Here is a 25,246-nt window from a genome sequence, read left to right on the forward strand (position 1 = left end):
ATGAAAACAAATTCCACACAGAATAAAGACAGGCATTCTGTGTAAGTATCACCTGGAGCTTTACATACCTGTAATGACCTGCTTGGTGGGGCTGTGGGAGCTGTTACAGGCCTCATCTTGGGCCACCACTGTAACGTTGTAGGTCAGACCGCACAGCAGGTTGCGAACGACACAGTAATGCTTATCCGTCCTGCAGCTGCTGACGTGACCTTTGCTGCTCATCACCGAGGCGTGGAACCGAACGACGTGACCCATCGACTGCCATGTAACGTTGAGGACACCAGATAGACAGTCAAGGCTGTTCTGTATGCTCTGTGGCACACAAGGAGCTGGAGAGAGGGAGAGAGAGCAGTGACTGTCACTGTACGGTCACAGGTTTGATCCAGCCACAGGCATGTAAGTCCTTCACAGAGATACTGAGCTGCTTTATGCTCACTTGTTGTGAGCTGCTTAGGTAAGGTTGAATAAAATTATTGCAACAACAGACATGTTAAATATAAATCACCCAACAAGAATACAATTGAACTTTGTACAATGAGCATAAAAATAGTCAAGTAACTGCAGACTAGCCAGATTTGACTTGGATTTTAATACATACCTGTATGGATCATTTCAATGTTACTCTTGGCTCCGATGCAATTTGCATCAACACCAACAGCGTAGACATAGTACTGCTGTCCACAGGGCAGACTGGCGATCTGACAGGTGGTGCTGCTGGTGTTACAGGACCACAGGCGACCCTCTTCGTTTTCAGCCACGGCCATGTAAGAGAAGGAGCCCTGCGAGGCCTGCCATGACACCGAGATGTTGTTTGATTCACAGGAAGAGTCGACCATCAGCTGGGTTGGAGGGCAGGGAGCTGGAGGAGTGACAGAAGAATGAGTCAGATAGTTTACATGCATTAAAAGAGTATATATAATACTATAATAGAATAGAATAAGGTTTCTATTTAGGGATAGATGCTGACTTCAAGAAAATGGCAGGATGATCGCTTTATTGTATAAACCTTTAGTTCAGTTCTGATGTTTATGTGTTATATATGATCCTATTGGTATTTTTTTTTTTTCTCTGACATTCTTTATCCAGCTTTCGTTCTGTACAAATACTTAATTGTTACCTGGTATATAATACTTAATATTGATACAAGTTGAAAAATGATAGCTATATGTACTGGATAAATGGTCTGAATAGGAGGATAAAAGTAATGTTGAAATAGCTAATTAATAGTAATGGATAACCTATTGATATAATTGCCTATGATTGACAGACAAACTCTTTTAATTTAATAAACAGCTCTGGTCAAAATGAGGGATAAACAGTCAAAATAGCAGGCAAGGCCAAAAGGTAATGAATACATGGTTGAAACAGTTAGCTAAAAGCAATAAAAGTTGAAAAAAATAACTTAAAGTACTAAAGCTGAACGTTTTTGGTTAAAAACAAACAAACAAAACACAGAGGATAAACAGTTGAAAAAGGAGGCCCAGAATAATAGTATATTAATAAGACAGTTAGCTGAAAGAACCTTTATAAACAGATGATTTGAAGGAGTTAGCTAACAGCTACTTAAAAGTATGAATGGATAAACAGTTCTGTACTTTCTCAACACAAAGTAGTTGAAAAATGCAGTTGAAATAATTAGCTAGTTAATTAGTAAAACAATAATGGATAATCAGTTGAGATAATTTACAAAAAGTAGTTGATATACAGTTAAAATAATGAGCTAGCTTAAAGTAATGGATAAAGTGTTAAATTAGCCTGGTTAAACTGGATAAAAGCGACAGAAACAGTTTAAACAATGAAGCCAGAAGTAGACAGTTGAAGAAGTTTGCTAACAGCTGCTTAAAAGTAACAGTTAAAAGTAAAAAGCTAATTGTTTCAATAGTTTATCAATTAAAATAACTAACAGTTACTTAAACATAATAATATCACAGCATAAACAGTTGAAATAATTAGAGAAAAATAGTGGGTCAAAGTAATGCATACACTTGAAATAGCCTACTTTAACGAGCTAAAAGTGACAGATAAAAAGTCGGAACAATTAGCTAAAAGTAATTGGAATAATTAGCTAGCTGACAGTACTTGATAAATGGTTGTAGAAAGTATCTGGCAGCCAGTCTTCATAAAGTATATTAAAGTTACCTGTGTTGACTCTTTGCCAGTCCTGGGCTGGACTGGGGCAGAACTGTCCCTGTCCACTGACGCTCACCCTGTAGCTCTCCCCACAGCGCAGAGAGCTGATGTTGCAGGAGGAACCATTTGACGAGCAGGTCTCTCTGTGATCAATGTCAAAGGCATCAGCACTGGCGTTGTAGTAGAGGATGCCGCTGCCAGGCATCCAAGACACCACAACTGTGTTGTTTTTGCAGTCCAGGTCCGTCATCAGACCACTGTGGGGACAGGGACCTAGAGAGATGTAGAGAGGGCGGGCATGCATTGTTTAAAATGTAATCTCTATCAAATACAAAATAGCTGTAGTTTGTCAAAACTTTTGTTGATTTGTAGCTGGATTTTAAACCTGTTTCATGAGAACTTTTCATGCCCCTGACACTAAAGATGTGTCTCTTTTAGTGACACCTAGTTGCAGTTGAACGTTGTCAGTGTTTTATTATTACACATTTCAAGCTTTCAGTAGCTTATCATAGGAAAAAATACAACAAGACAGACAGATTGGGATTATGCTGTTTAAAGAACCACTAAGATATTACTGACTGCACCTTTAAAATGCAGTAAAACCCTTCAGCCACTGTCTGCACCAATCCAATATCACATAATTCATGTATCAGACACAAATATCGGAATCGGTATCGACAAGGAAAAAAAGCACCAGACCATCTCAACTGTTAATTGTCTGATCTGCCTTCGCTGTATTACCTGTAGCAACGGTGATGGACTCGCTGATCAGACTGATGCAGGAGTCATGGCGAGCCAACACCGTAATGTTGTACTGCTGCCCACACGCCAGGCTAGGGAAATTACAGTTGGTGTCAGTGTTGTTACATGTAGCGTTGTGGCCGAGACTGCCCCAAGCAAAGACGGTGTAAGACTTGGCACCACGTGCAGAGTCCCATGTAACACTGGTGATGCCAGTCTGGCAGTCCATTTGTGCTGAGACGTGGGTGGGAACACAAGGAGCTGGTAGAGACAGAGAGAGAGAGGTAGATATGTGGCAGGGCCTATATACAGTATATATAAATATATATAAAACCAGCTTTTAAAATAACATGTTCTGTTATAAATTAAATCATGGAACAGTACGTCAACATTGCTGCATTCACATTAACATGCCTCCGTATATTCATTAAATTAGTATATTAATGTTAAATACTTCTGTACGTCTACTTGGGGGAACTTTACATGGAGAATGTTTAAATAATAATAATCATTCATTTGCGACTTCTTATTGCAGATAATCCAAGCTTTTTCTTTTTTTTCTTGCCAACAAAGATATAAAAAAAATTGAAGATTTTTTCCATTAGAAATGTAAATTTATTTACTTAACTGTGGAGCTTGATGGGGGTTAAAAATTGAGTGCTGGAACTGAGAAGCCATGTAATGCTGATACTTTCTGTCCCTGAGCAGAATTATTGAATTGGATAATTCTTTGAATACCTGTGTCGAAGCTTTTTGCAACAGCTGGTTCACTGATGCATGTGTTTGTGTGGCCGGCCACACTCATGATGTAGCTCTCCCCACAGGTCAGCTGGTCGAAGGTGCAGTTGGAGGTGCTAGAGCTGCAGGTGGTGGTCATTCCTCTGCTGTCCACCGCTGACACCACCTGGGTCTGGTCTGGCCCCGAGTTTTCCCAGATCACTGACGCTGTGTTAGTGCTGCACTGCAGATCCACCACCACGTTTTCTGGTTTACAGGGGGCTGAGGATGAAAAGGTGGATAAATAAGACAGGTAGGGTGTAAGAATAATCCATAAATGATAAGGAAGGATGCAGAGATGTGAGTAAGAGTCTCATTCACAGGAAAATATCATTATTTTACCACAGTAACTTTAGAGGAAAAGTTCACCATTTCAAAATGAAATGAAATCATTCATTATTTACTCACCCCCATGCTGATGGAAATCTAGGTGAGGGTTTCACAATGTTCTGTGGACTACTCCATCGGCATGGGAGTGAGAAGATAATGACTGAATTTTCATTTTTGGGTGAAGTGTTCCTTTAATACCTGTGTCTATTTCTTGGAGCACGGCTCCGACTAGGGGACATTTGCACACACAGCAGTAGCTCCTTGTCACTTCAGTAACTATTCAATTTAATAATATACTGCAAGAAAAAAAAAGAACTTTTGCTACCTGAGTGCATCTTGTAATCGGAGCCGTTGATGGTGCCACAGTCAACCGATGATGTAGTGACCACGATGCTGTAGCTAAGGCCACACTTTAGGTTCTGGATGACGCAGTCTGTGGTCATGGTGTCACAAGTTGCACGGCTCCCGTCACTGCCGATGGCCATCGCGGTGTAAGTGTCAAGGTCGCTGATGCTCGCCCTCCACTGCACCGCAAAGGTGTTGGCACTGCAGTTCAGCTCTGCCTTCACATTGTTAGGCAGACAGGAAGCTGCGGGAAGGAGCAAGAGAGGAATATGACTGATTGAGTCATTCATTCATTGGTTTTGTGCTACCAAGCAAAAGCAGGTGTCATTTACCTGAGTCAAAAGTCAAGGATGCTCCCGTGCTGCTGTTGCACGTCGCACTGGAAGCGATCACCACGGCTGTGTACTTGTGTCCACAGTCCAGTTTCACTGAGCAGGTTGTTGTGTTGGAAGAACAGGAATCAACATGCCCATGGGTACCGTTCACTGTAGCCGTGTAGGAAATAGCGTGGACACTCGGCGCCCAGCTCAGCGTTCCTAAGTTGGTGCCACAGTCGGCTCTGGCAGTCAGGTTGGTTGGAGGACACGGAGCTGACATGAAAGAGATTCATGAAGAACTTATTCTGGGAAATTCATCAAATTAATTGCATTTACAGACCAAACTGAGAGTGAAAATTATACAGGAGAAATTTTTGTTTTAGATTTAGTTACAGTCCATTTTTGTCAGCAGTATAGACACAAATAACAACTATATTGTCTTTCTATGTCATGGACAGTTGGGAGTTCAAATAAAGTTTAATGACAAAGATATTTTTTGTGGTTGTACGTACATACACTTGTACTAACCTATACTTTTATCTGCAAAAATAAAAAAAGATTTCACAAAAAGACTAATAATCTCTGCAGATCTATTATTAAATTATATAAAAGTAGGTTGAACACACCAGCACACAACCTCCATTCTCAGAAGTAAATGATTCTCCCATTTTTGTTAGTATCTGCATCTCTTGTTACAACAAAGCAAAACATTTTGATTATAATGACAAATAAATTGTTAATAAAAAATAAATTATTTGATAAAACCCCAGGTATGACCTCGTACTAAATTATAAAGAGACATATACATAGATATAAGCTATTTTGATGTTGAATAAAACAATGACAAATATTCATTGTTCATAGTTTGCTGGCCCTCACTGTTTTATATCATTTCAAATTTAATGTATTCGGGTTAAGGGCTGTTGGTTGGATTAAAAAAGCACTTTGCACTATGATGGGCATTTTTTTTTCAATTATTACAGTGATAGAAAGTAACTAAGTACATCTACTCAAGTATTGTACTCTTTTTACTCCACTACTTATGTTTGATAGCTATAGTTACTAGTTGCACTGCAGATTTAGATTCAATACAAAATATGAATCAACTAATAAATGATTATATCCTATTATAGGTTAAGCTACAGAGCAGTATACAGAGTAATACATATAACTTCTTCCACGTCTGTATATTTTGACGTTTTAAAGACGAAATGATTGATCAAATATTAAAAAAATGATTAATATTCTTTTGATAAATCAAAAAAGAAAATAATCATTAGTTGCTGCTCCAGTCACCATATTAGAGAGATGGATGGTAATCCAGTTCTGCATTGCTACTGTATATCCAGACATTAACCTGTTTCTGTTTGTGTTGGCTCGCTGAAGACACTGCTGCACTCGTCGTTACTGGCAGCAACTGTCAGCGTATACAACTCGCCACACTGCAGCTTGGTGAGCACATGGGATGTCTGGGATGTGTTGAATTTGTTACTGGTCCCCTTTTCTTCTTGAGAGTGGATGAAGTAGTTAGCACCACTTTCTGGACTCTGGTCCCAGCTTACTGTGATGTCATTGTTCCTGCAAGTCGTCACCCCCGTCAACCCCGTGGGTGGGCAGATAACTGAGAACAAGAGAGAGACATTCTCAAAGTGCTGTAAATGTAAATATATATTTTTGAAAACATTATGATAACACTTAAAAATTAGAAGATTCGTGGTTGTCCAATTGTAGGACATTCACTGACCTGACTGGAAAGTGAAAGGCATGCTGGGCTCGCTGGTGCAGCCCCTCTCAATGGTGACCACTGTAACGACCGCCGTCTCACCACAGTGGAGGTCTGTGAGGGAGCAGCCTGTTCCGTTGGAGCTGCAGGTATGGTTGTGATCATCCTCGTCAGGATGTACCGCTGTGGCCACATAGTGGTCTGCTTGTTGGGCAGCGTTCCAGGTCACATGGCCCACGTTACCAACACACTGCAGGGACGCATGCACGTTGGTGGGAGGACAGGGGCCTGACAGACAGAGGAGTGGAAGTTGAAGTGGAGTCAGCATGTGGGAAAAATCTTTGTATAAATCTTTTACTTTAACATGATAAAGTAATAATGTATAATATTTTTAAATATAATAATATCTGTTATTTTATTGAAGACAAACCCCATATTCATATCAAATCACAGCCTTTAAACGTGCATTTTCCAGCTCCGCCTCACCTGCAATATAAGTATGTGGGTAGCTGTCGAAGCCCTTGCAGCGTTCAGAGTAGGGGGAGATCATGATTATGTAGGTCTGGGCGCAGTGCATGTTGGGTAGGAGACAGCTTGTGTCGTTTGTGGTGCACTCTTTGACATCACCGTCTCTACCGTTCGCCAATACTTTGTAGGAAACTGCACCGGTACTGTGTTGCCAGCTCACCGCTGCCGTGTTATTGTCGCACACCAGCGACACACTGACATTCATGGGAGCACAGGGGGCTGATGGGAAAACAAACAGAGAAACACCATTGGGTCTTTATGTGAAAGAACTAATGTTCGCTTGCACCGTATTACTTTCCCACTGGATGTCTTTTGTACATTATCAGTGGGAGCATCTCAGATTCAACCTGCTGCATCTGTCCGTACGGGGGTCTCTCCTTTCTGATGTAAATATACAAAAATCCAGTCTTATCCAGTGTAAAGGAGTTGTAATGTATAATTCCCCTTGCAGGCCTGTTTAAATCACCAATAACTACGTGTGCCAGCTGTCTTGGGGCTGTGCTTGTACCACCATCGTGCTGGTCTGTAAATTGTGCTAATGACCTGAGATTGACTTGACAACTGCCGTCATTATCACTGAACACAACGCAGACTCGAACTTATACACCAGCTGCTAATATTATAACACATATAGTAAAATTTTACTTGATTGTAAGGTGTGCTTATTTTTTGCACATGCTATCACTGCTTGTCCTCGCATCTCAAATGCTATATACCATTGCTAGCTTGAATCCTTCTGTTCTGCTGTCATAATGATGTTATTTTGTCATTAAGACACATAAGTTGCACGCACATTACCTGATGATGACTATGTTGTAGCCCTTCAGTTCACATGACTATAGACCAGAATTGTTGCTAGTTTTAGCTAATACCAATGACCAAAGGTGATTCATAGTCTATATACAGATAGTACACATATATTATCTACACAGTATCGACAAAATATGTGTACTATGTGTGACGACTTACCCTGTAACAGTTGAAGTATGAACTGTTTAATGTATTTTAATGATTAATTTGTATAATTGTATATCAGCTACAGATCAATCACATTTATAATCACCAGTTTGGACTCACTCTACACTGAGGCCTACTTCCAGTCATACCAGTGGTTTTGCTTTCACCTACACCTTATATTATAGTTGATTATTTTATTTTACAACTAATGCCACAGTATTGTACAAATATAAATGTAATATTATATTTTTTGACATTCAGTGGCTTACATACAATTTTGAACAGACATCTGGGCCTATTAGTCTCTTGAAGCCTCTTTGATTTGGGTTCTTTATCACAGTACCATCAAGTTCAGACTTTTCAAATCATTTTGCCCTTTGGCTACATTAGGGCATATTGCAATGAAATTATTCTCAACTCTATTATACACAACGCAAGCAAGTTTTAACAGTTTGATAAGTCACATGGAAATAAATGGAAAGCAAATGATGCCTGAAATGCATAAACAATTCTAAAAGGCATTTGTGACATTCAAAAAAGGTCCATAGTCCTCACTCTCTTACCTGTCTGTATGTGTGTTACACCAGGGATGCTGCTGTTGCAGTGGTCAGCCACAGCTATCACTTCCACTTCGTACATGTGACCACAGAGCAGTGAGGGCATGGAGCAGTCGGTCTGGCTGGTGCTGCACGACGCCATGTGGTCTCCAGTACTGACCTGAGCGTAGAAACTCTTTCTTCCCAAAGTCTCGTCCCAGCTCAGGAAGGCAATGCCAGTCTCACAGGAGTATGTGTACTCAATGTTCGCAGGGGTACAGGGCGCTGGGTGAGAGAGGTGAACAGTCAATTCCTGAACATTTCATACTTGATTATCCGCTCCACAACACACAGAAACACATATTTTAAAACATGAATGCAAAACAGGAAACACGAACAACATTGAAAAAACTGTTTCAGTGAATCAATTGGCAAAACATTCTGTCTTAACACAAAGATTGATGTATCACTTCTGTCCTACCTGTGACAATCTGAAAAGTAGAGCTGGCTTTGCTCAAACACTGGACTCCTTGTGCAACAGCCTGGGCGGTGTAGGTGTGTCCACACTCCAGGTCATCAAGGACACAGCTGTTGTTGGTGGAGGAGCTGCAGGACGTCGAGTGTCCAAGGTTGGAGGTTGCGTTGACCATGACGCTCATGGCATCCTCGTCCTCAGCCCAGGTGACCATGGCGTGGTTGGAGACACAGTCCAGGGAGTGGTTCTGGATCATTGGAGTGCAGGGGGCTGGGAAGGGGATGGTCACACATTATAAATTTGTCTTTTTAGAGGAATCCTTTAGACACAACCAACAGTACGAAACCTCACACAGAAAAACAATGGTGCATTCTTCAGAGCTTTGAAAGGTGCAATATGTAAGAATTGTAGTTTAAAACATTCAGATATTAACTAGAAATGTAAGCTGAATGTACAGAAATAAAAGTTTTTATTATTATTATTTTTTCAATCTTGGAGGAGTTTACGTTCAGCAATTAAAAATATGCACATGAGTCCAGCATACTCCATCAGTTTAGATTGTCTTTGTACTGTATTCAATTGAATACAGCTAGAAAGGAATTAGAAATTCATTGCATTCGGTTTTTATTTACATGGCGTCCTCAAATTTGTGGTTGCACTTTTAAGACAAAACATTTGAGCCTTCCTCTACCAGAATCTTGTTTCGGGTAGTGAGGAGAAGGAGTTAAAATACCATTTTGATTTAAGATTAACTGAACAGGATAAAAAGTCATATATCCAACAAAGAAACAACATTCACTCATAACCTGAAGATGGCTACTCAATTTTTCCTAAAATATTTGCACTTTAGCCTCCAAGTCAAACCAAAAACAGTTTCTTCACTCTCGCTGTGTCATTACCTGTCGTAACATTGGTTGTGGCGTGTATGGAGCTGTTGCAGTGCCCGTCCCCTGCCAATACAGTCACAGTGTAGTCCTCCCCACACTGCAGCTGGGTCAGCTCACAGGACATGCCGGAGGAGATGCAGGAGTCCATGTGCCCGTTGGCCTCAGCAACGACTGTGTAATGATTTGCTCCAGCGCTGGGCTCCCAAGTCACAGTCACAACACCAGAGGGGCAGTGCAGGGCAGCGGCCACATTTGTAGGGTCGCAGGGTGCTGGAGAGGAGAGAGGAACAAGAGCATTATGACTATATTTTTGGCATGATTTGATGAAAAGTATTATTTTTTTATTTTATGGAATTCAATCTGTGAATATATTTTGATAGTTCTGACGACAGCATCATTAAACTTTGTTTGCTGTACTTAATGTTTGCCGTCTCATGAGACAAAGTAATTGAAAACACAGAAGTACATGAAAGATGTTAAATGCTTTTGTTTAAAATGCTTCCAGAAACTCAAATGTCCTCAACAGGAGGTCGAAGGTCGTGCTTTCTTATGCCCAAAATAAAAGGCTCAAATTTAAATAATTACAGTAGGACATTTACCGCTTCTGGCTGAGATCATCTCACTCTCAGAGCTGTTACACCTGTCGTTCATGGCCACCACACTGAACATATACGTCTGAGCGCACTGCAGGCCGGGGAAGAGGCAAGTCTGGTTAGCTGAAGGGCAGGAAGAAGAGAAACCTCCCGCTCCCTTCAGTGTGGTGACGCAGGACGCTGCCCCAGCAGTTTTATTCCAGGACGCCTGCAACGTGTTAGTGGAACACTCAACCACGCCTTCCACGTTCGCAGGAACACAAGGAACTGAGAAATGGTGTTGGTGGTAAAGAGGCACAAGAGGAGGAAAGGAAGAAGCAGAGAAACATTTTACTATCAAGTGAGATCATGTCTTCTACCTCCGTCTCATTTTCAGTTTTTACACATTAGGGCTGACGGACAAACTTACCAGAGTTAACTATTTCCGGCTCACTGCTGTTTCCTTCACACGTGCTGCTCATGGCTTTGACCGTCACAGTGTACTGCTGTCCACACTGGAAATTAGTCAGCATACAACTTGACTTCTCTGTCATGCAGCGAAGTGCAGTTCCATCTGCAGCCAGGGCGGTGGTGCTGTAGTTTACAGGCATGGATCCAAGCTCCCAGCTGATGGTTAGGATGTTGGTGCTACAGTTCAGGGTGTTGATCACATTTTCAACAACACATGGGGCTGAAACAGAAGGCAAAGAGTGCCAGTCAGTGGTAGCATGATTACAAAGGTAAGAAAAGAAAACAATTTCAATTCAATTACTGTACATAAAATTGACAAACAGGGAGGATGAAGAGGTTAGAGACAAAAGTAAAAGGAAGATGTTGATAAGGATTTGTAAGAAAGTGTTTAAGAAGGGAGTAAGAAGAAAGTAAATATGCATGCTCACCGGTGGTTTCCATGACCGGCTCGCTGTCAGGACTTTCACAGTCTCCATCGGAGGCTGACACAGTGAAGGTGTACTCCTTGCCACATTGCAGACCATTCAATTGACAATTGAGATTCATTCCTGCCTCACACATCACTGTGTGTCCGTCTGTGCTCACAGCCTTGCCAGTGTAGGACACTGCATTGGGGCTGCTGTTCCAGGTTAACATGGCAGAGTTATGGGCACAGTTCACTGAGACATTGAGCTGAGAGGGCGGGCAGGGAGCTGCAGAGGAAGGACACATAACAGACGTATATGAGTTAGACTTTGAGAAAATGTACTGACTTTAAAGTTGAAAAAGACTGACTGATCCTTGCCCGTCTTTACCTGTCTGTAGTATCTCCACAGAGCTCTGATTGCTGGTGCAGTTGTCGTCCGTGGCAGTCACCCCGACACTGTAAACCTGGCTGCACATCAGACCCTCCAACCTGCAAGACGTCTCATTGGAGGAGCACATTAAATGCCGGCCATCTTTGTCCTTTGCAGCTGCTTTGTAGGACAGGGCGCCACGGCTCGCTTGCCAAGTCACTTCCGCAAAACTCTGGCCACAGTTTCTCGCCACCGTCACATTAGTGGGCACACATGGTGCTGGGGGAGAGAAAACACCAGATCAGCTCAGTACATTTTGTGTGCAGATTAGAGTACTGTAAAGCACCACAACTGTTTACACATCTGTTTTCACTCTGCGATGAAGCACAGATGTTGATCTGATATATCAATGAAAAATCAAGTGTAAGGTATAAACACTAAATATTACAAATAAAAAGGATAAAAACATTTACATTTCATTTCTTTATACTACAATTTTTAGGATTGGTTTCATGCTTGACAGACACCTCATGTGTGTTAAAACACTGAACACGGCACTCTCTTACTTTGCGAGACAGGTAGCACTGACGGTTGGCTGACACAGGTGCCGTTGAAGGACATCACTTTCAGCGTGTAATCAAGTCCACACTCCAGTGTGTTGACCTTCAGTGCAGGCTCTGAGGTGTTGTAGGTCATCGGCATGTCGCCGCTTTTTGAGATCACAGTTATGTAGCCTTCTGCGTTACTCGTTGCGTTCCAGCCGAGGGTCAGTACTTGTGACTGACAGTCTAAGTCGGCGTTCACTTTGGGCCCACAAGGAACTGGACAGAGAGAAGAGAGAAAGGTGAAGGCTGGAATTAAAGAAATGTGTTGACTATTATGGTTATTAGTTATGTAAAAAAACACTATCGCAGACCTTCTACAGAGTCTAGATGCTAATGTACAAGCAATTAAGATGAGACCAGGATGACACTGTACAGATGCACATATTACACACAAGAAAACAAGTGAAGGATGGACGTAAGTACAGCTCTGCTATTGTGAGATCAGGTCAGGTGAATAAAGTTTGGCCTGAGGGTGCACCAGAGCCATGTTTGTAAAGGGTTGAACCTCTGGACGAGGGCCATTTTAGGATTTCATAAACTTCCAGATTTAAATTTCATCAATTGAAGAAGCACTTAATCAGCCTCTGTTGTGCTAAAACCTGCAATCAACTGTCAACATAGCCGTGGACTCCTCTGTACATTGATATGTCAGAGGTTGTGTTGACAGTCATGCTTCTGGCCACCTGACATTTTTTCACACTCCTTTAAGCCCTGATCCAACTTCTGAAGGGAATATCTGGCCCTTTAGCTGCTGAATGCATCGCTATGTTCATCAGCTGGTTGCTAACATTGTCGTCAAGCTGTTAAGTGCCGGGTGAGAAGCACACATTTGATTTAGCAGATATTTTTTGTAAATACATGCTGTTGAGAACAAAGACCAAAACAGTAAAGCTGCCTGCCATGAATCCAAAACAATATGCTGAAAGACACTAAAACACAATGTAGCGCTGGGGAGTAAATATATGATTAGTACAGCTTAAAGCTAAACTGTGATGTTTAAAACACATGATCGTATTTGTACCAGACTCGATGAAGATGGCCTCAGAGGGCAAGCTGGGGCACATGCCATCATGGTGGCAGACAGTGACAGTGTAGAGCTGGCCACACTTCAGGTTTTGCACTCTGCAGCTTGTGTTAGTGGAGCTGCAGCTAAGAAGTCCTTGTTTTTCATCCACGATGGTGGCCGTGAAGGAGTTCATTCCTGGCTGGCCATGCCACGAAACCAGGGCCTCATTGGCCGCACAGTCCAGGGAAGCAGTGACATGATCCGGTGGGCAAGCAGCTGAAATGAGACAAAGGGACAGTTAACTCAGCATCGGAAGATTCTGATTCCTGTGCTCTCTGTATTCAGTCTGATTTAACTGGCAATTTACTCCAGATGTATATAAAAAATTTCAGTATATCCCTTTGAATTTAGAGATTTTAAAATTTCCTTTACAGGAATGGAATCAATCCAAGTTTGTTCTGTCGTTCCAGGCGAAGTTCTGGACCTGAAAACCTTATAACTGACTCAAAGCCTCCCTCAGATGGAGGTATAGTTGTCAAAATTATCAAAACTTCACTACTTTATGATACCACATGTTGAAAATAATACAAACAAAATAAAGTGCATATCCGATAGTACTGAATGTATCAAAGATGCAAAAAAAACAGATCAAAAATCAGATTTTCAATCCAAGACTGCATGGATATTAACACTATTACAAATGTGTTGGTATGCACTAAGTGAAAGAGGTATCGAGTATCTGTTTTTTGTATCAAAGTTTAAAATCTTGGTATGCTGACAACCTTATTTGGACGATGCATCTCTCTTCTTGTCCCTTTGTTAATTCTAAAAGACGCCCAAGAAGAAAAACAAGCGGCCTCACAGTACCTGTCTCAATGGCGACCATCTCGCTCTCAGTGCTGTTGCACATGAAGTTGGAGGCGATGACGTAGGCTGTGTAGTTGGTGCTGCACGTCAAGCCCTCGATCTTACAGCTCAGATCCATGGAGGTGCATCTGTGAATGACGCCATTACTGTCCTTCGCCATGGCGACGTAGAAAATTGCAAAGACATTGCTCCAGGTCAGCGTGATGGCGTCGGCTCCACATTCCCTCACCGCTGATATGTTCTGAGGAGTGCAGGGGACTAGAAGAGAGGGGACGAATCAGAATGAGAATAAGCTCCACCTTTACCTTTATCACTTACTCACAGCTGCAGTATGTAACTTTTACATACAAATGAAAGTTTTATTTTCAAGTCATTGCCAGACGAGTTCACACATTGCTGATTAAGCCGATAGCCTCCAGATAAATCTCTTTGTGTTTTGCAGCAAACCAGAGTTTTTACATGTTGCATCTTGCACTGGCACACCTGCAGCTGCATTCATCAAAATTCAGGAACTGAACAGGAGAGTGCCCATTGTTAAGGAGTTGCTACAGCAACTATGTGGGGCTCATGGCACATACACCTAATGAGCACAAGGGGGAGACAAAATTCCATACTCCAGCTTTAATTTCTTTGGATACTCCTTTGGATTGCAATTTTGCTATACAGAGGGATTTAACTGTGTAAAACACATACTTGCCACGAAAAATATGATTATTCATGTCTACTTGGAGAGAAAACTAAAGTCAACTATTCTTCAGACTGGATTTGCAAGTAATCTTTCAATTTGAGATGGACGAATTTGAGTTCAATGTAAAGAAAAAGAAATGTATCAAAACAACAGACAAACTAAAAAAGGCAACCGAGTAAAACTTAAATGATAAAACTTAACATTAGAACTGTCATACACAGAGATCACTTTATTCTTGTCACTGTAGAAAACAGAATTTACAGAAGAATTACAGAAACTAGGCCTCTGACCTTTTATTAGGTTTCTAGGTTACATTAATTGTTGTACTGTAAAGTAATAGAGAGTAGAGTACTTCTGTGTTATGCCAAGGGGGGTCACTGTTCTGCATACTGATTACTTTAAGTAAAGGATCTTAATACTTCGACCACCATTGTTAAACATCAAATAAACGGACGCTAACCGTACTTACTAACTAACTAAGCTTTTCCTCACCTGTCTCAGCCACAGGCCCCAGTTTCCTCGGGCTGGCACATTCGTCATCAAAAGCTGTGATGTAAATGGTCAAGAACTCTCCACAATGGACGCCCTCTATAGCACAGCTGTTGGACATTGAGTTGCAGGTGTAGTGGCTGTTGTTTCCCCTGTTGCCATAGGCCTGCACGGTGTAGCGCAGAGCCCCCTCAGCGAGGTCCCACTTGCTGAGCAGAACGTCTGACCCGCAGGCAGCCGAGGTTTGCACATTCTGCGGAATACAGGGTGCTGGAGACAAGCAAATGAATCCAAGGATTATTTTACTTCATTCTGAAAAATGTCTGTATTTGCAAATCATAAAAGACAATAACTGAAATTTGCTGAAATAATGTAGTTTTGTAATAAGACAGACACCAGACATGTCACTGTCAAAGGTGATATGCAGCAGCCAGAGTATCCACCAGAGGGCGCTCACATGAGAATGGGCAACTGTCTCAGAGCTCCTCACAGAGCAATCACTACAATTTAAATTGTGTTGCACAAACGTAACAGCAACAAATGACAGAAAGTAAATGACTATTCATGCTTGTTAAAAAAAGGGCGTTTTTTTCTTCTCAGATGGTTTTATTTGAATACTGTGGGAGATAAAATGATTGAAAAACTCATTAGAAAAAGCTAAATCAAAACAGAAGTTAAATTATGTAATGTTTTTGTTACACAAAAGTATGTGTTTGTGTGTGTCTGCTGCTGTGGATGTCCTGCTGATAATGTTCGGTGGTCATACCTGTGCGAATGTCAACAGTAGAGCTGATCTCACTTCTGCACAGCCCTGTGATGGAGTAGACTGTGAAGAAATAGTGTCGCCCACACACTGTGTGAGTGAAATAACAGGAGTTGTCTTCAGTCAGACACTCCTGGACCACTCCCTAGTTACAGAAAACCAGAAAAAAAACACAAGATAGAGTTCAGCATTTTGGGAAACTGCTTGCTTATTTCCTGTCATGCCAACAGTTAGCAGAGAAGACTGTTACCACTCTGTCGTGTGTATGCAAAATATGAAGCTACAGCTAGCATCTTAGCGCATGAACACCTAGTCTCTGTCCAAACAAAATCTGTCACGTTTGTTTAATCTGCACAAAAATTGAAGCGCAAACCCAACAATATTCTGTCGGGAAGTCACAGCTACCAGCCAGGAAACTGGGAGTTTGGGTCATTGTGCACATAAGTAATCCCCTCCAGTAACACAACTTGTTGTGTTTACACAGGTTTTTGTAAAGATTAAACAAATAAAATATTTAAGGGATAATGCCCGATAAGAAAGGAACTCTGTTTTCCTGGCAACACCCGAGAGTTTGGCTAATAGCTGAAACAGTCAATACAATCCCATCAGGTTCTTGTAATGGAAACGTTCACTTCTCCAGTAAACCTAACCTTAGATACGGGAGATAAGCTACGCTGCTCAAGTGGCTCAGCTGTTAGGTGATAGCTAATGTTAAGATTCAAAGTCAAAAACATTGCATAAGGTCGACAAACAGGTTTACTCGCCTTTTTATGAGTCATCCATTACTTATTTGGACATTTTAGCCAGCGGACACTTAGGCTACCCACTTTTTAATTAACTGCAGGCCTGACTGTTGGCTACTTCTTGCAGCTTGTCTGTTACAAGTGCCACCGTGTGGTGTCCAGAGGATGATGCATTCTTGTGTTGTAATTAAGATATAGTTACAGAGGTGTCCATTAATTGACTGCCTCCAGCCAATCAGAACCAAGTATTCACCCAGACTGGTGGATCTCATGGGACCTTACTCCTGAAAGAAACTGTACAGTAATCAATGAGGAGACACAAATAAATGTTTTATCCTGTTTGAATTATGTCATGAACTACACATATGGTGCTTGTGAAATAAAAAGATAACTTTTCCAAGTCAAGAAAGTCACAGTTTGTTGTAATTAAAGTAAAATATCATGCAGTTTTGTGTTGAAACCGCTCAGTGAACTACATCGTCTCACTCAACACACGTTGATCATATTATCATATACAATCTGATCATATTGACAACTGCAGTTATGTGAGAGGAGAGTTCTGTGAGCTGCTAATATGTAGGACCAGCTCTACACTATCGAACTTACGAGTTTTAGTGACTGTCTGATATTTAATCAGTTTTATGACAAACTGCGACTTTCTCAAGTTGAAAAATGATCTTTTAAATTGGTAATTCAAGAGGGATCAAGTACTGTAATTATTTGTCTCTCTCCATTGAAAATTTTATTTTCTAAAATAATGAGGAAAACCAGAAGGGGAGGGACTTCGGCACTCTATGAAACATTTTAATAAGTGAGCTCTGGAGATGGTTCTCGGTGGAATTTATTATTTTTTTCTCCAGTCTTTATGCTAAGCTAGGCTACCTGGCTGCTGGCTGCAGCTTCATATTCAACATACAAACATGAGAGTGGTATTGATCTTTAGCATTTAGTATTATAGAACATATTTAATTCAGAGTACAGTACCTGAGAGTCCACTGCCTTGGCCATGTAGTGGTCTGTATTGTTTGTGCGTTCCCAGGAAAAGACGATGACTTCGCTGGAACAATCTCGCAACAACTCCAGGTTCTTGGGAGGACAAGGAACTGAAAGGAAATGGAGATTTAGACATTAATATAGACTGTAAAGTACTTTTTCTGCATGTTCTCTACATAGATAGATAGTTAGATAGCATTAAAAGGACAAGAGAGGTCAAATTTAAACAAAACAAAAAAAAAGTAAATGGGGTTAAATATCAACATCAAGGGCGAGGCAAATCCCTTTTCAGGTTAAAACGCCCTGATACTGAAGATTGCGCTCCTGTGTTGCTTTTCACTGTAAGAGGTTTCAGGTTTAAGACAAACACAGGCTCATTCTTAGCAGCCTGAACACAACACAATATGATATAGACAGTAGAGCTCAATAGGAGACCCAGTTTTCACAGTCGACACCTAGTGATGCGCTCAAATAAACTTGTGAAAACAAAACAAGGAGAGGAGAAAAAGTTGTAAACAAACTATTCCCACATGACTGACATGACCTAATCCACATCCTGAGGTGAAAACAAATAGACTCAAACAATGGCAGAATAGTCTTGAGGTCAAGTTCTCGATGTAATCTTCAATCTAATTTGTCAGTTTTATGTGGTTCAAATGTGGATCATACTCTGTGAATCAAAATAGCCCAGTGACAAATATGTTATTGAAAAACAAAATCACAACTGATTAAAAATGATGGCGTGTCCTTTGCTCGTGCTTTTAGGCTTTTGTTGAGCTGCTTTGTTCAGTTCAAAACTATGACATCATCTCCAAAAGGTGCAAATCTATGAATCTTTCAATTCACCATTAAATGCATCAAATAACATTAAAATGAAATGTAGTCATTCATTAATTCATAAAATGTGACATAAAATTAGATTTATGTTTAACTTTGCTTCTGTATTTATTAACTTCTGTATTAATTCCCCAATTCATTTGCTTTCCCATTTGAATTTAGATTTAATTGATCTATTTTGTGTTGATCTGTGTATTATTCTCTCTTTGTATATGTATAACCCCAAACGTTTCTGTATCTTCTTTTTACATTTCTTTATGCACTTTTGCTAATTGTCAGTTTGGTGTGATTTTTAATGTCAGAATTCAGTCAGAATAGCCCAATAACAACTATATTATCAAAAACTAAATCAATATGGTCTCAAAATGATGGTTCGTCCTTTGTAGTCTTTTGCCAAAAGGTCTTATATCACTGGATTGAGTAATGTAATGTGTTCCTTCATGTATTAAATGGCTGTATCTTTGAACTGAACAATTACATAAAATCATATTCAGCATCATCCAACTCATGACAACTTAGCAGTAGACAATGTGGCCCCAGGGGTGGGGTAGGACAAAACAAATCTCGACCAGGCTCTCCAACAGAATAGAGTGATATGTGAGATGAAAGGATTAAGTGCCTTCACAAAACAGAAGACAGGGTGGAGCCATTAATCTCCCAATTATTTAAAAGACACAGAGCCATGCAGTCCTTTACCTGGCATACATAGGGGGGTTACTGGTTTGCTCACTTTGGTGAAATAATGGCCAAATTTGGTTTTATTTCATATAAAGTGCTTTTATCACATCTTTCTCCATTTAGGCATTTTATCTTCTTATCGTCTTCTGCTTACCTTTAAACCTCAGTGAAGTGGGGTGAATTTGCCAATAGGTATCATTAATCAACTCTGTTTAACAGTTACTTTAATATTGTTTTTGAAACAAAGCAATCTGACAATGAGACTGAATAAATTAAAAGATATGGATGTGTCGGTCTCAACTGGGCAAATAGATCAGACTAACACATGAAAAGTTTGATTCTTTATCAATCGATATAAAACCTAAAGCACGCCTCATTTTTCTACTGAATGACACACTTGATGTTTCTATTTGTATTCTACATTGCTATAAATACGAATACGAATATATTGAGGTTCGATAAAACATCTGGCATTATTCTGTCATCACTGGTGAAACTTTCCACTTACAAAGGGGCACTTGGCTGATTTTGCTCAGGAGATTCAGTTTACTTTCAGCCTGTGAAAACGGTTGTATAATATCTTCTGTGGTTCTGGAGGAACTTTCCAAAACCAGGCAACGTCACAGTGATGTCATCAGTTTGGGCTTGGAGACTTCATATTTATAACATAAAGGCTCCACTGACTGTGAGGGTTTGATGAAGAATGCTATTGAGTTGTATTTTGGAAACTTTAAGATCCCTTTCCGAGCTGTCGAGATCCCTCTGCCCCTACTGCTTTGATTTTGACCATTTTGCTTTTTAATGTGCAACTTTGTGTAACTTTGTGTAACTGGAAAACTAAACTGGAAACGTTACCTTGAGGGTTACAACTGCTCTGGTTTCCCTGCTTTTCTCTTCGTCTTCTTGCTTAGTTTTTAAGAATTTTATCAATGTAGTAGTTCCTTTAAATACTTTGAATTACATTAAAAAGGCCTTAAATAAAAAGAAATGGCAGGTAAAACAGTAGTGATTTAGTGACACAACTTGAGCCTCCCTCTTTCTAGTACTTTACCTGTGAAGAAATCACAGTGAATAAAGTGCTACAACGATGGTCCTGGGTGGTTATAAGAGGGTCACATAATCTCCATTGAATAAACTTTGATTGTTTATCTGATAAAGTGACACATGTATCTCACCAGTCTGAAAAGTGGTCCAGGTTGTGTTCACCATGTTCTTGCAGCTCTCTGACATGGGTGTCACATGCACCTCGTAGCTCTGGCCACAACGCAGTCCGGAGATCTGGCAGCTGGTGCTCTTGCTGGTGCACGTCAGCTCCGTGCCGTTATCGCCCATCGCCGAGGCCTCGTAGGATTCAGCACCGAACACGGCCGACCAGTGCACCATGGCAGAGTTAGTGGTGCAGGTGTAGTCCACGGAAACTGAGGAAACTGGTTTCAGCTCTGCAAGAAACGCAGTACATCAGAGTATGATGTTTGTTTGATTCTATGTGAGAAAACAACTAGAACAAAGAACATAGACTGTAGTGGACTGACACTTTCAGTTTCATATAATCATCCCTAACACGCAAAACATTTTCCCAAAGTATTGACTTCATGTATTTCAATCACATATAAAACTCATATGTAATGCTATTACAAAAGTTTCATGAAAAGTATATAATTTAATGCAAAGTATTTCCATCACGTTGAGCCAATGTGAATACATTTAAAAATGCAGTCACATTACTTTTATCTATACATTTTTTAGAGTGCAGCTTTTGCACACCTTAAGGCCGTAGATTTGTTGGTCCAGGTGTGTTTGATGGGATTTTGAGGGATGTCTGTCTGCGGTGTGGCCTGACTGGGCCATGCGAGACCACAACCCTACTGAAGACAGCCTGCCCCATTGTCCTCTAAGATAGCCTGATGAAGGTCTAAGTACCGAAACGTTGTCAATAAACTTAATTGCGAGTGAAGTGGACAGTGTGCGGGAGTCTTTATTTCCCCTTGGATTTCTCCCCCATGTATATCCCCACACATTTATTTCTATATTTTCTTTTTACATCTCTTTATGCATTTTTGTTTGATTATGCAAATGAGAGGACTGTCATTCAAACTGTGTGATCCTCCCATTGGTTGATCAACATTATAGTGCAGATTAACTATACATGTCTTGCTCACACACTGTTGGCCAGATTCACTATTCATTTATTTATCAAGTGACTTATTTATTTGATTATTTTTGATTTTGGCATTTTCTTCCTTCCAGATATTTGACAATATACTGTTAAAGCCATGTGTGCCGTATTTAATAAAGCATAAAAAAAACTAAAATAATCATCTTAGATTTCTGTTTTTTATTGGGTTTATGTTGTTCGTGACTGACTCAACAACAAGTGGGTTGTCAGGGCATCTGAATCCTTTTTCCCCTAAGGATCATATTCTGCATGTCTGTAAGGAATGCCTCAGAGAGAATAGCTGACCTAGATCCTAATCACCAAGTTATTGATATTGGTTTGGCTCTGCTGACTCACTGTTGGTGGTGTACGTGAAGTCTGTGGGCTCGCTCGGCAGCAGGAACGTGCTGAATGAGGACACTGATATCAGATAGGTGGAGCATGGGAGGATGCCTTGAACATCCAGCTTGGTGTCTGTAACGTTGTACAAAGTCGGGCTGTTGGGTTCATCCGTGTCCCGGATGGCGATGTGGTACAACAGAACATCCTCCACCGGCTCCCAAAACACCCTCGCTGTACCCCGGCCGGTCTGTGTTACTGTGACTTTGGTTGGAGGCTCAGTCACTGCAGACAGACATGAGGACTTAGTTAGAGAGAGATCATTAAATCAGATTTTTTAATCACTAATGTGAAGCTAATTGTTGTGGCCTCTAAAAGGGTCACTGTTGTCATTCAAGTTATTAATATATTTATTGATATGATTTATATAGATGACAAGGTAACAATGATGCTCTTAGAATAAACATATGACCTCAATCTCAAACATCTACAGCGGTAAAATGTAACATACACATTAATGAGGCAGTAATATGAATCCAAAAACATCAGGTGCTATTTTACTGCAGAATGAGTCCTTTTACTTTTGATACTTTAAGTCAGTTTGGCTGATATTTGCCTCTGAAGCTTGTGTTGTCACCCAAATACAATGAAGTTGAATGGATTCACTGTACTGTGTATGCAGCTCAAAGGTTTGAAAAATTATGTTTAGAAAACTCATCAGCACCAGAAACATTGTCCATATTACTGATAATCCACAAATGTTGCTGCTTTTGTAAAGACTTCTTTTGTAAAAAAAAAGTAGTTCCAAATAAAACTGCCCACAGTAAAGTTTGGATTATCCAACGTAACCATGAAATTGTTTGTAGAAAAGTTGGAAACAAGTCTCTTTGTGATTTTGGTAAACCGACCCTTTAATCAACATGAACTCTGTAACTTTCCAGCACCAAAACAATTTTTGATTTGTGTTAGAGCCACTAACATGGATAGACAGCTGCTGTACAGATTGTACAGCCTCTATTGTGGGACGTTAATAATAAATACCCACATTTTGAAGAAAATGTTATAACCATGGCAGTAACTTCATTCACTAAATGGACAGTGTGGCACTTTTAGTACTTGTTACTTACTCTAGGAGTGTGATATGTCAATGGAGTTTAATGCAATTACATTCACTTTAGCTGTAGAAACTGACACTGGACACAGTACATCATAATAACTTCACCCCTCTTGATCTACAGCAGCTACATGAAGCTTTTAGCCGTTATGCTTGATTTGATGAAGAAAAAACTAAATTTGCAGCGATGATTTATAATAATAAAATCATCTGAACAATATCTTGTCAAAAATTGACTGTATAATACTTTATGGTCATTGTGTCTTGATGTTTTGGTGTCAACATGTCTCCTTCAACCGACCACTCTGTAGCTATAACATCCGCCTTTCCCTAATACGCTGTCGTCTCCAGACGGACTGAAACTGATCACTCACATGTCGTGATGGTCCTCACTTTGCTTCTGCCTCCATATCCGGCCTCGTTAGACGCAAAGACGAAGCAGTCGTAGTTGGTGGAGGAATGCAGGTTTGCCACCACTGCGCTGTTGTTGGTGGAGGTCAGGTTGAACGTCTCTCCGGTGGCCTGAGAGCGCACCTGCAGAAAGTAGAACTCCGCCGAGGGTTCGTTGGTCCATTCTACCAAGATGGAAGTGCTCGACAATGCCTGGCCATTTACAATCTGCGATGCGGCGGGGACTGGGAGAAAACAGCGAGGGAGAGAGCATCGTTTAGGATGCTACATGGCTGCGTTTTGTCCGTGCGTAATGGCACGTTTTTGCGCGTAAAGACGCAGGATGGACTAGAATCTGATACAGCTCACATCATGTCCACTATTGTGCTCAAATAAGTCTATTGGGAGCTCATTTTATGTATATGTATCTAAAAATCAGTGTAACTATCTCCCTTCATATATATTTATAAATGTTTGTTGGTATGGCACAGTTTGAGCCCTGAGGACGAATGGTATGGCAATGCTCTCCAAACAGGAATAGCAATAATTCCAATCTCTACTACATTTTAGGAGGCGTTACACCAAGTCCATGTAAATGTTATGATAGTAATAATTTTCTTTACCTGTTAATGCCTCCAATGTATCCATACACGCCACCTGGAAGAACTCAATGACTTTGAGAACCACAACATACTTGGTTCCTGGTCTCAGCCCCTTGACATCCCACTGCGTCCTTGGCGCGAGCAGGCTCACCACAACCGGTGTAATAGTTTTGTTTTTAACCCGAAGGTCCAAAAAATAGTATGTTGCATTAGGATGATTTTCCCATTTTATCAGATAAGATGATGGGCCTGAGGGCTTTGCTGATGACAAAATGTTGCACACTGTAAAAGATGGAAACACATGGCACTGAAAACATGACTTATTAAAGGTAACTGAGCAGTGAACAAAATGAAAAAATACACAAAAACATCATAAATGTTGGATATTTGCAAGAATCTGAGTGATGCAAAAACACTAAAATATATTAATGCTGAATTTGTTGGTTTACTTACCTTTTGTACTTGTGCACACTGGTATCTGCAAGTGACAAAAAGAATTCAATCAAAGACATTCTTTAAACATTTCAATACCAAAAAGTTTTTGAGTTTTTACACATTTTAGCTAAAAACATGATAGTTACCTGAGTTAGAGATACCAGTGCTAAAGAAAAACCTAGGGCTCCCAACAATCCCATCTTTGACATTGAGCGCGGGATTACAATTAGTTTAGTATACAAGGGAGTCAAATACAAAAGGTGTTCTTTATTCTTTTGCACTTCAGCCCAGTGTGCATGGGAACCAATCAGTAATCCCTAAATGGGGACAGGCTGTCCCACCAACAGCCCCAGGCAGTGAGGAGGGAGGGATAGAGGGCGGGATGGAGGGATGGAGGACAGTTCGGTGAATTTACCTGAAGTCACGGATGAAAAGAAGTTCCCTGTATGGGCTCTTTTCTCTCTCTTTGTCACACATCTATCAGTTTGCATCACCTCCATCAAGGCAATTTGTCACATAAGTTATCATAACTGAACTGAAATGGTCTGCCTGCTTGTAGTGTTTCATAGACGTATCCAGCAGCACTAATGTGTTGCTCTTATTTCTGAAACTTGAACGAGTCCTGTCTTTGCCAGATTGTACAACATCTCCGATGAGACAGAAAACATTTCAAAAGTCTAAAAAGTTGTACAGTTGTCTGTTTTACCCCAGTGTCTTCGGTCCTGGAGATGCTACATACCCAAAAGATCAAAACACACACATGTCATTGTTTTATCCGCTTGATATAATATTAATTTCTCCTAATCTTATGAGAATGTTTCATAAACTGATGTGTTACAGAAGTCCACCACAGAAATCAGAAATGTTACTTCTATTTGGGGTCTTGGAGAGTAAAATAAAAGTTGAATATAATTGATTTTTATGTGCTCTACTTTAGTGAATGGTGTGTGATTGACATTACTTTTCATTCAGCGCGA

The 25,246-nt window shown here is 40.5% G+C and overlaps 1 protein-coding gene across 1 annotated transcript; it reads right to left on the minus strand.

The window, feature by feature from the left end:
* Positions 1-12,102: 12,102 nt before the first annotated feature.
* On the minus strand, positions 12,103-24,469 carry LOC311258114 (fibronectin type III domain-containing protein 7-like; the record flags this gene model as incomplete). The annotated part of the gene is made up of 12 exons (XM_084354162.1): positions 12,103-12,386; positions 13,192-13,452; positions 14,044-14,301; positions 15,224-15,490; positions 15,987-16,128; positions 17,711-17,829; positions 20,410-20,673; positions 21,747-22,013; positions 23,217-23,477; positions 23,856-23,965; positions 24,288-24,312; positions 24,448-24,469. 12 exons carry the CDS (start codon positions 24,467-24,469, stop codon positions 12,103-12,105), a joined length of 2,280 nt encoding a protein of 759 aa, XP_084210288.1.
* Positions 24,470-25,246: the final 777 nt, after the last annotated feature.

This window comes from Pagrus pagrus (genome assembly GCF_965226575.1).
Source record: "Pagrus pagrus genome assembly, chromosome: 6".
Lineage (NCBI taxonomy): Eukaryota > Metazoa > Chordata > Actinopteri > Spariformes > Sparidae > Pagrus > Pagrus pagrus.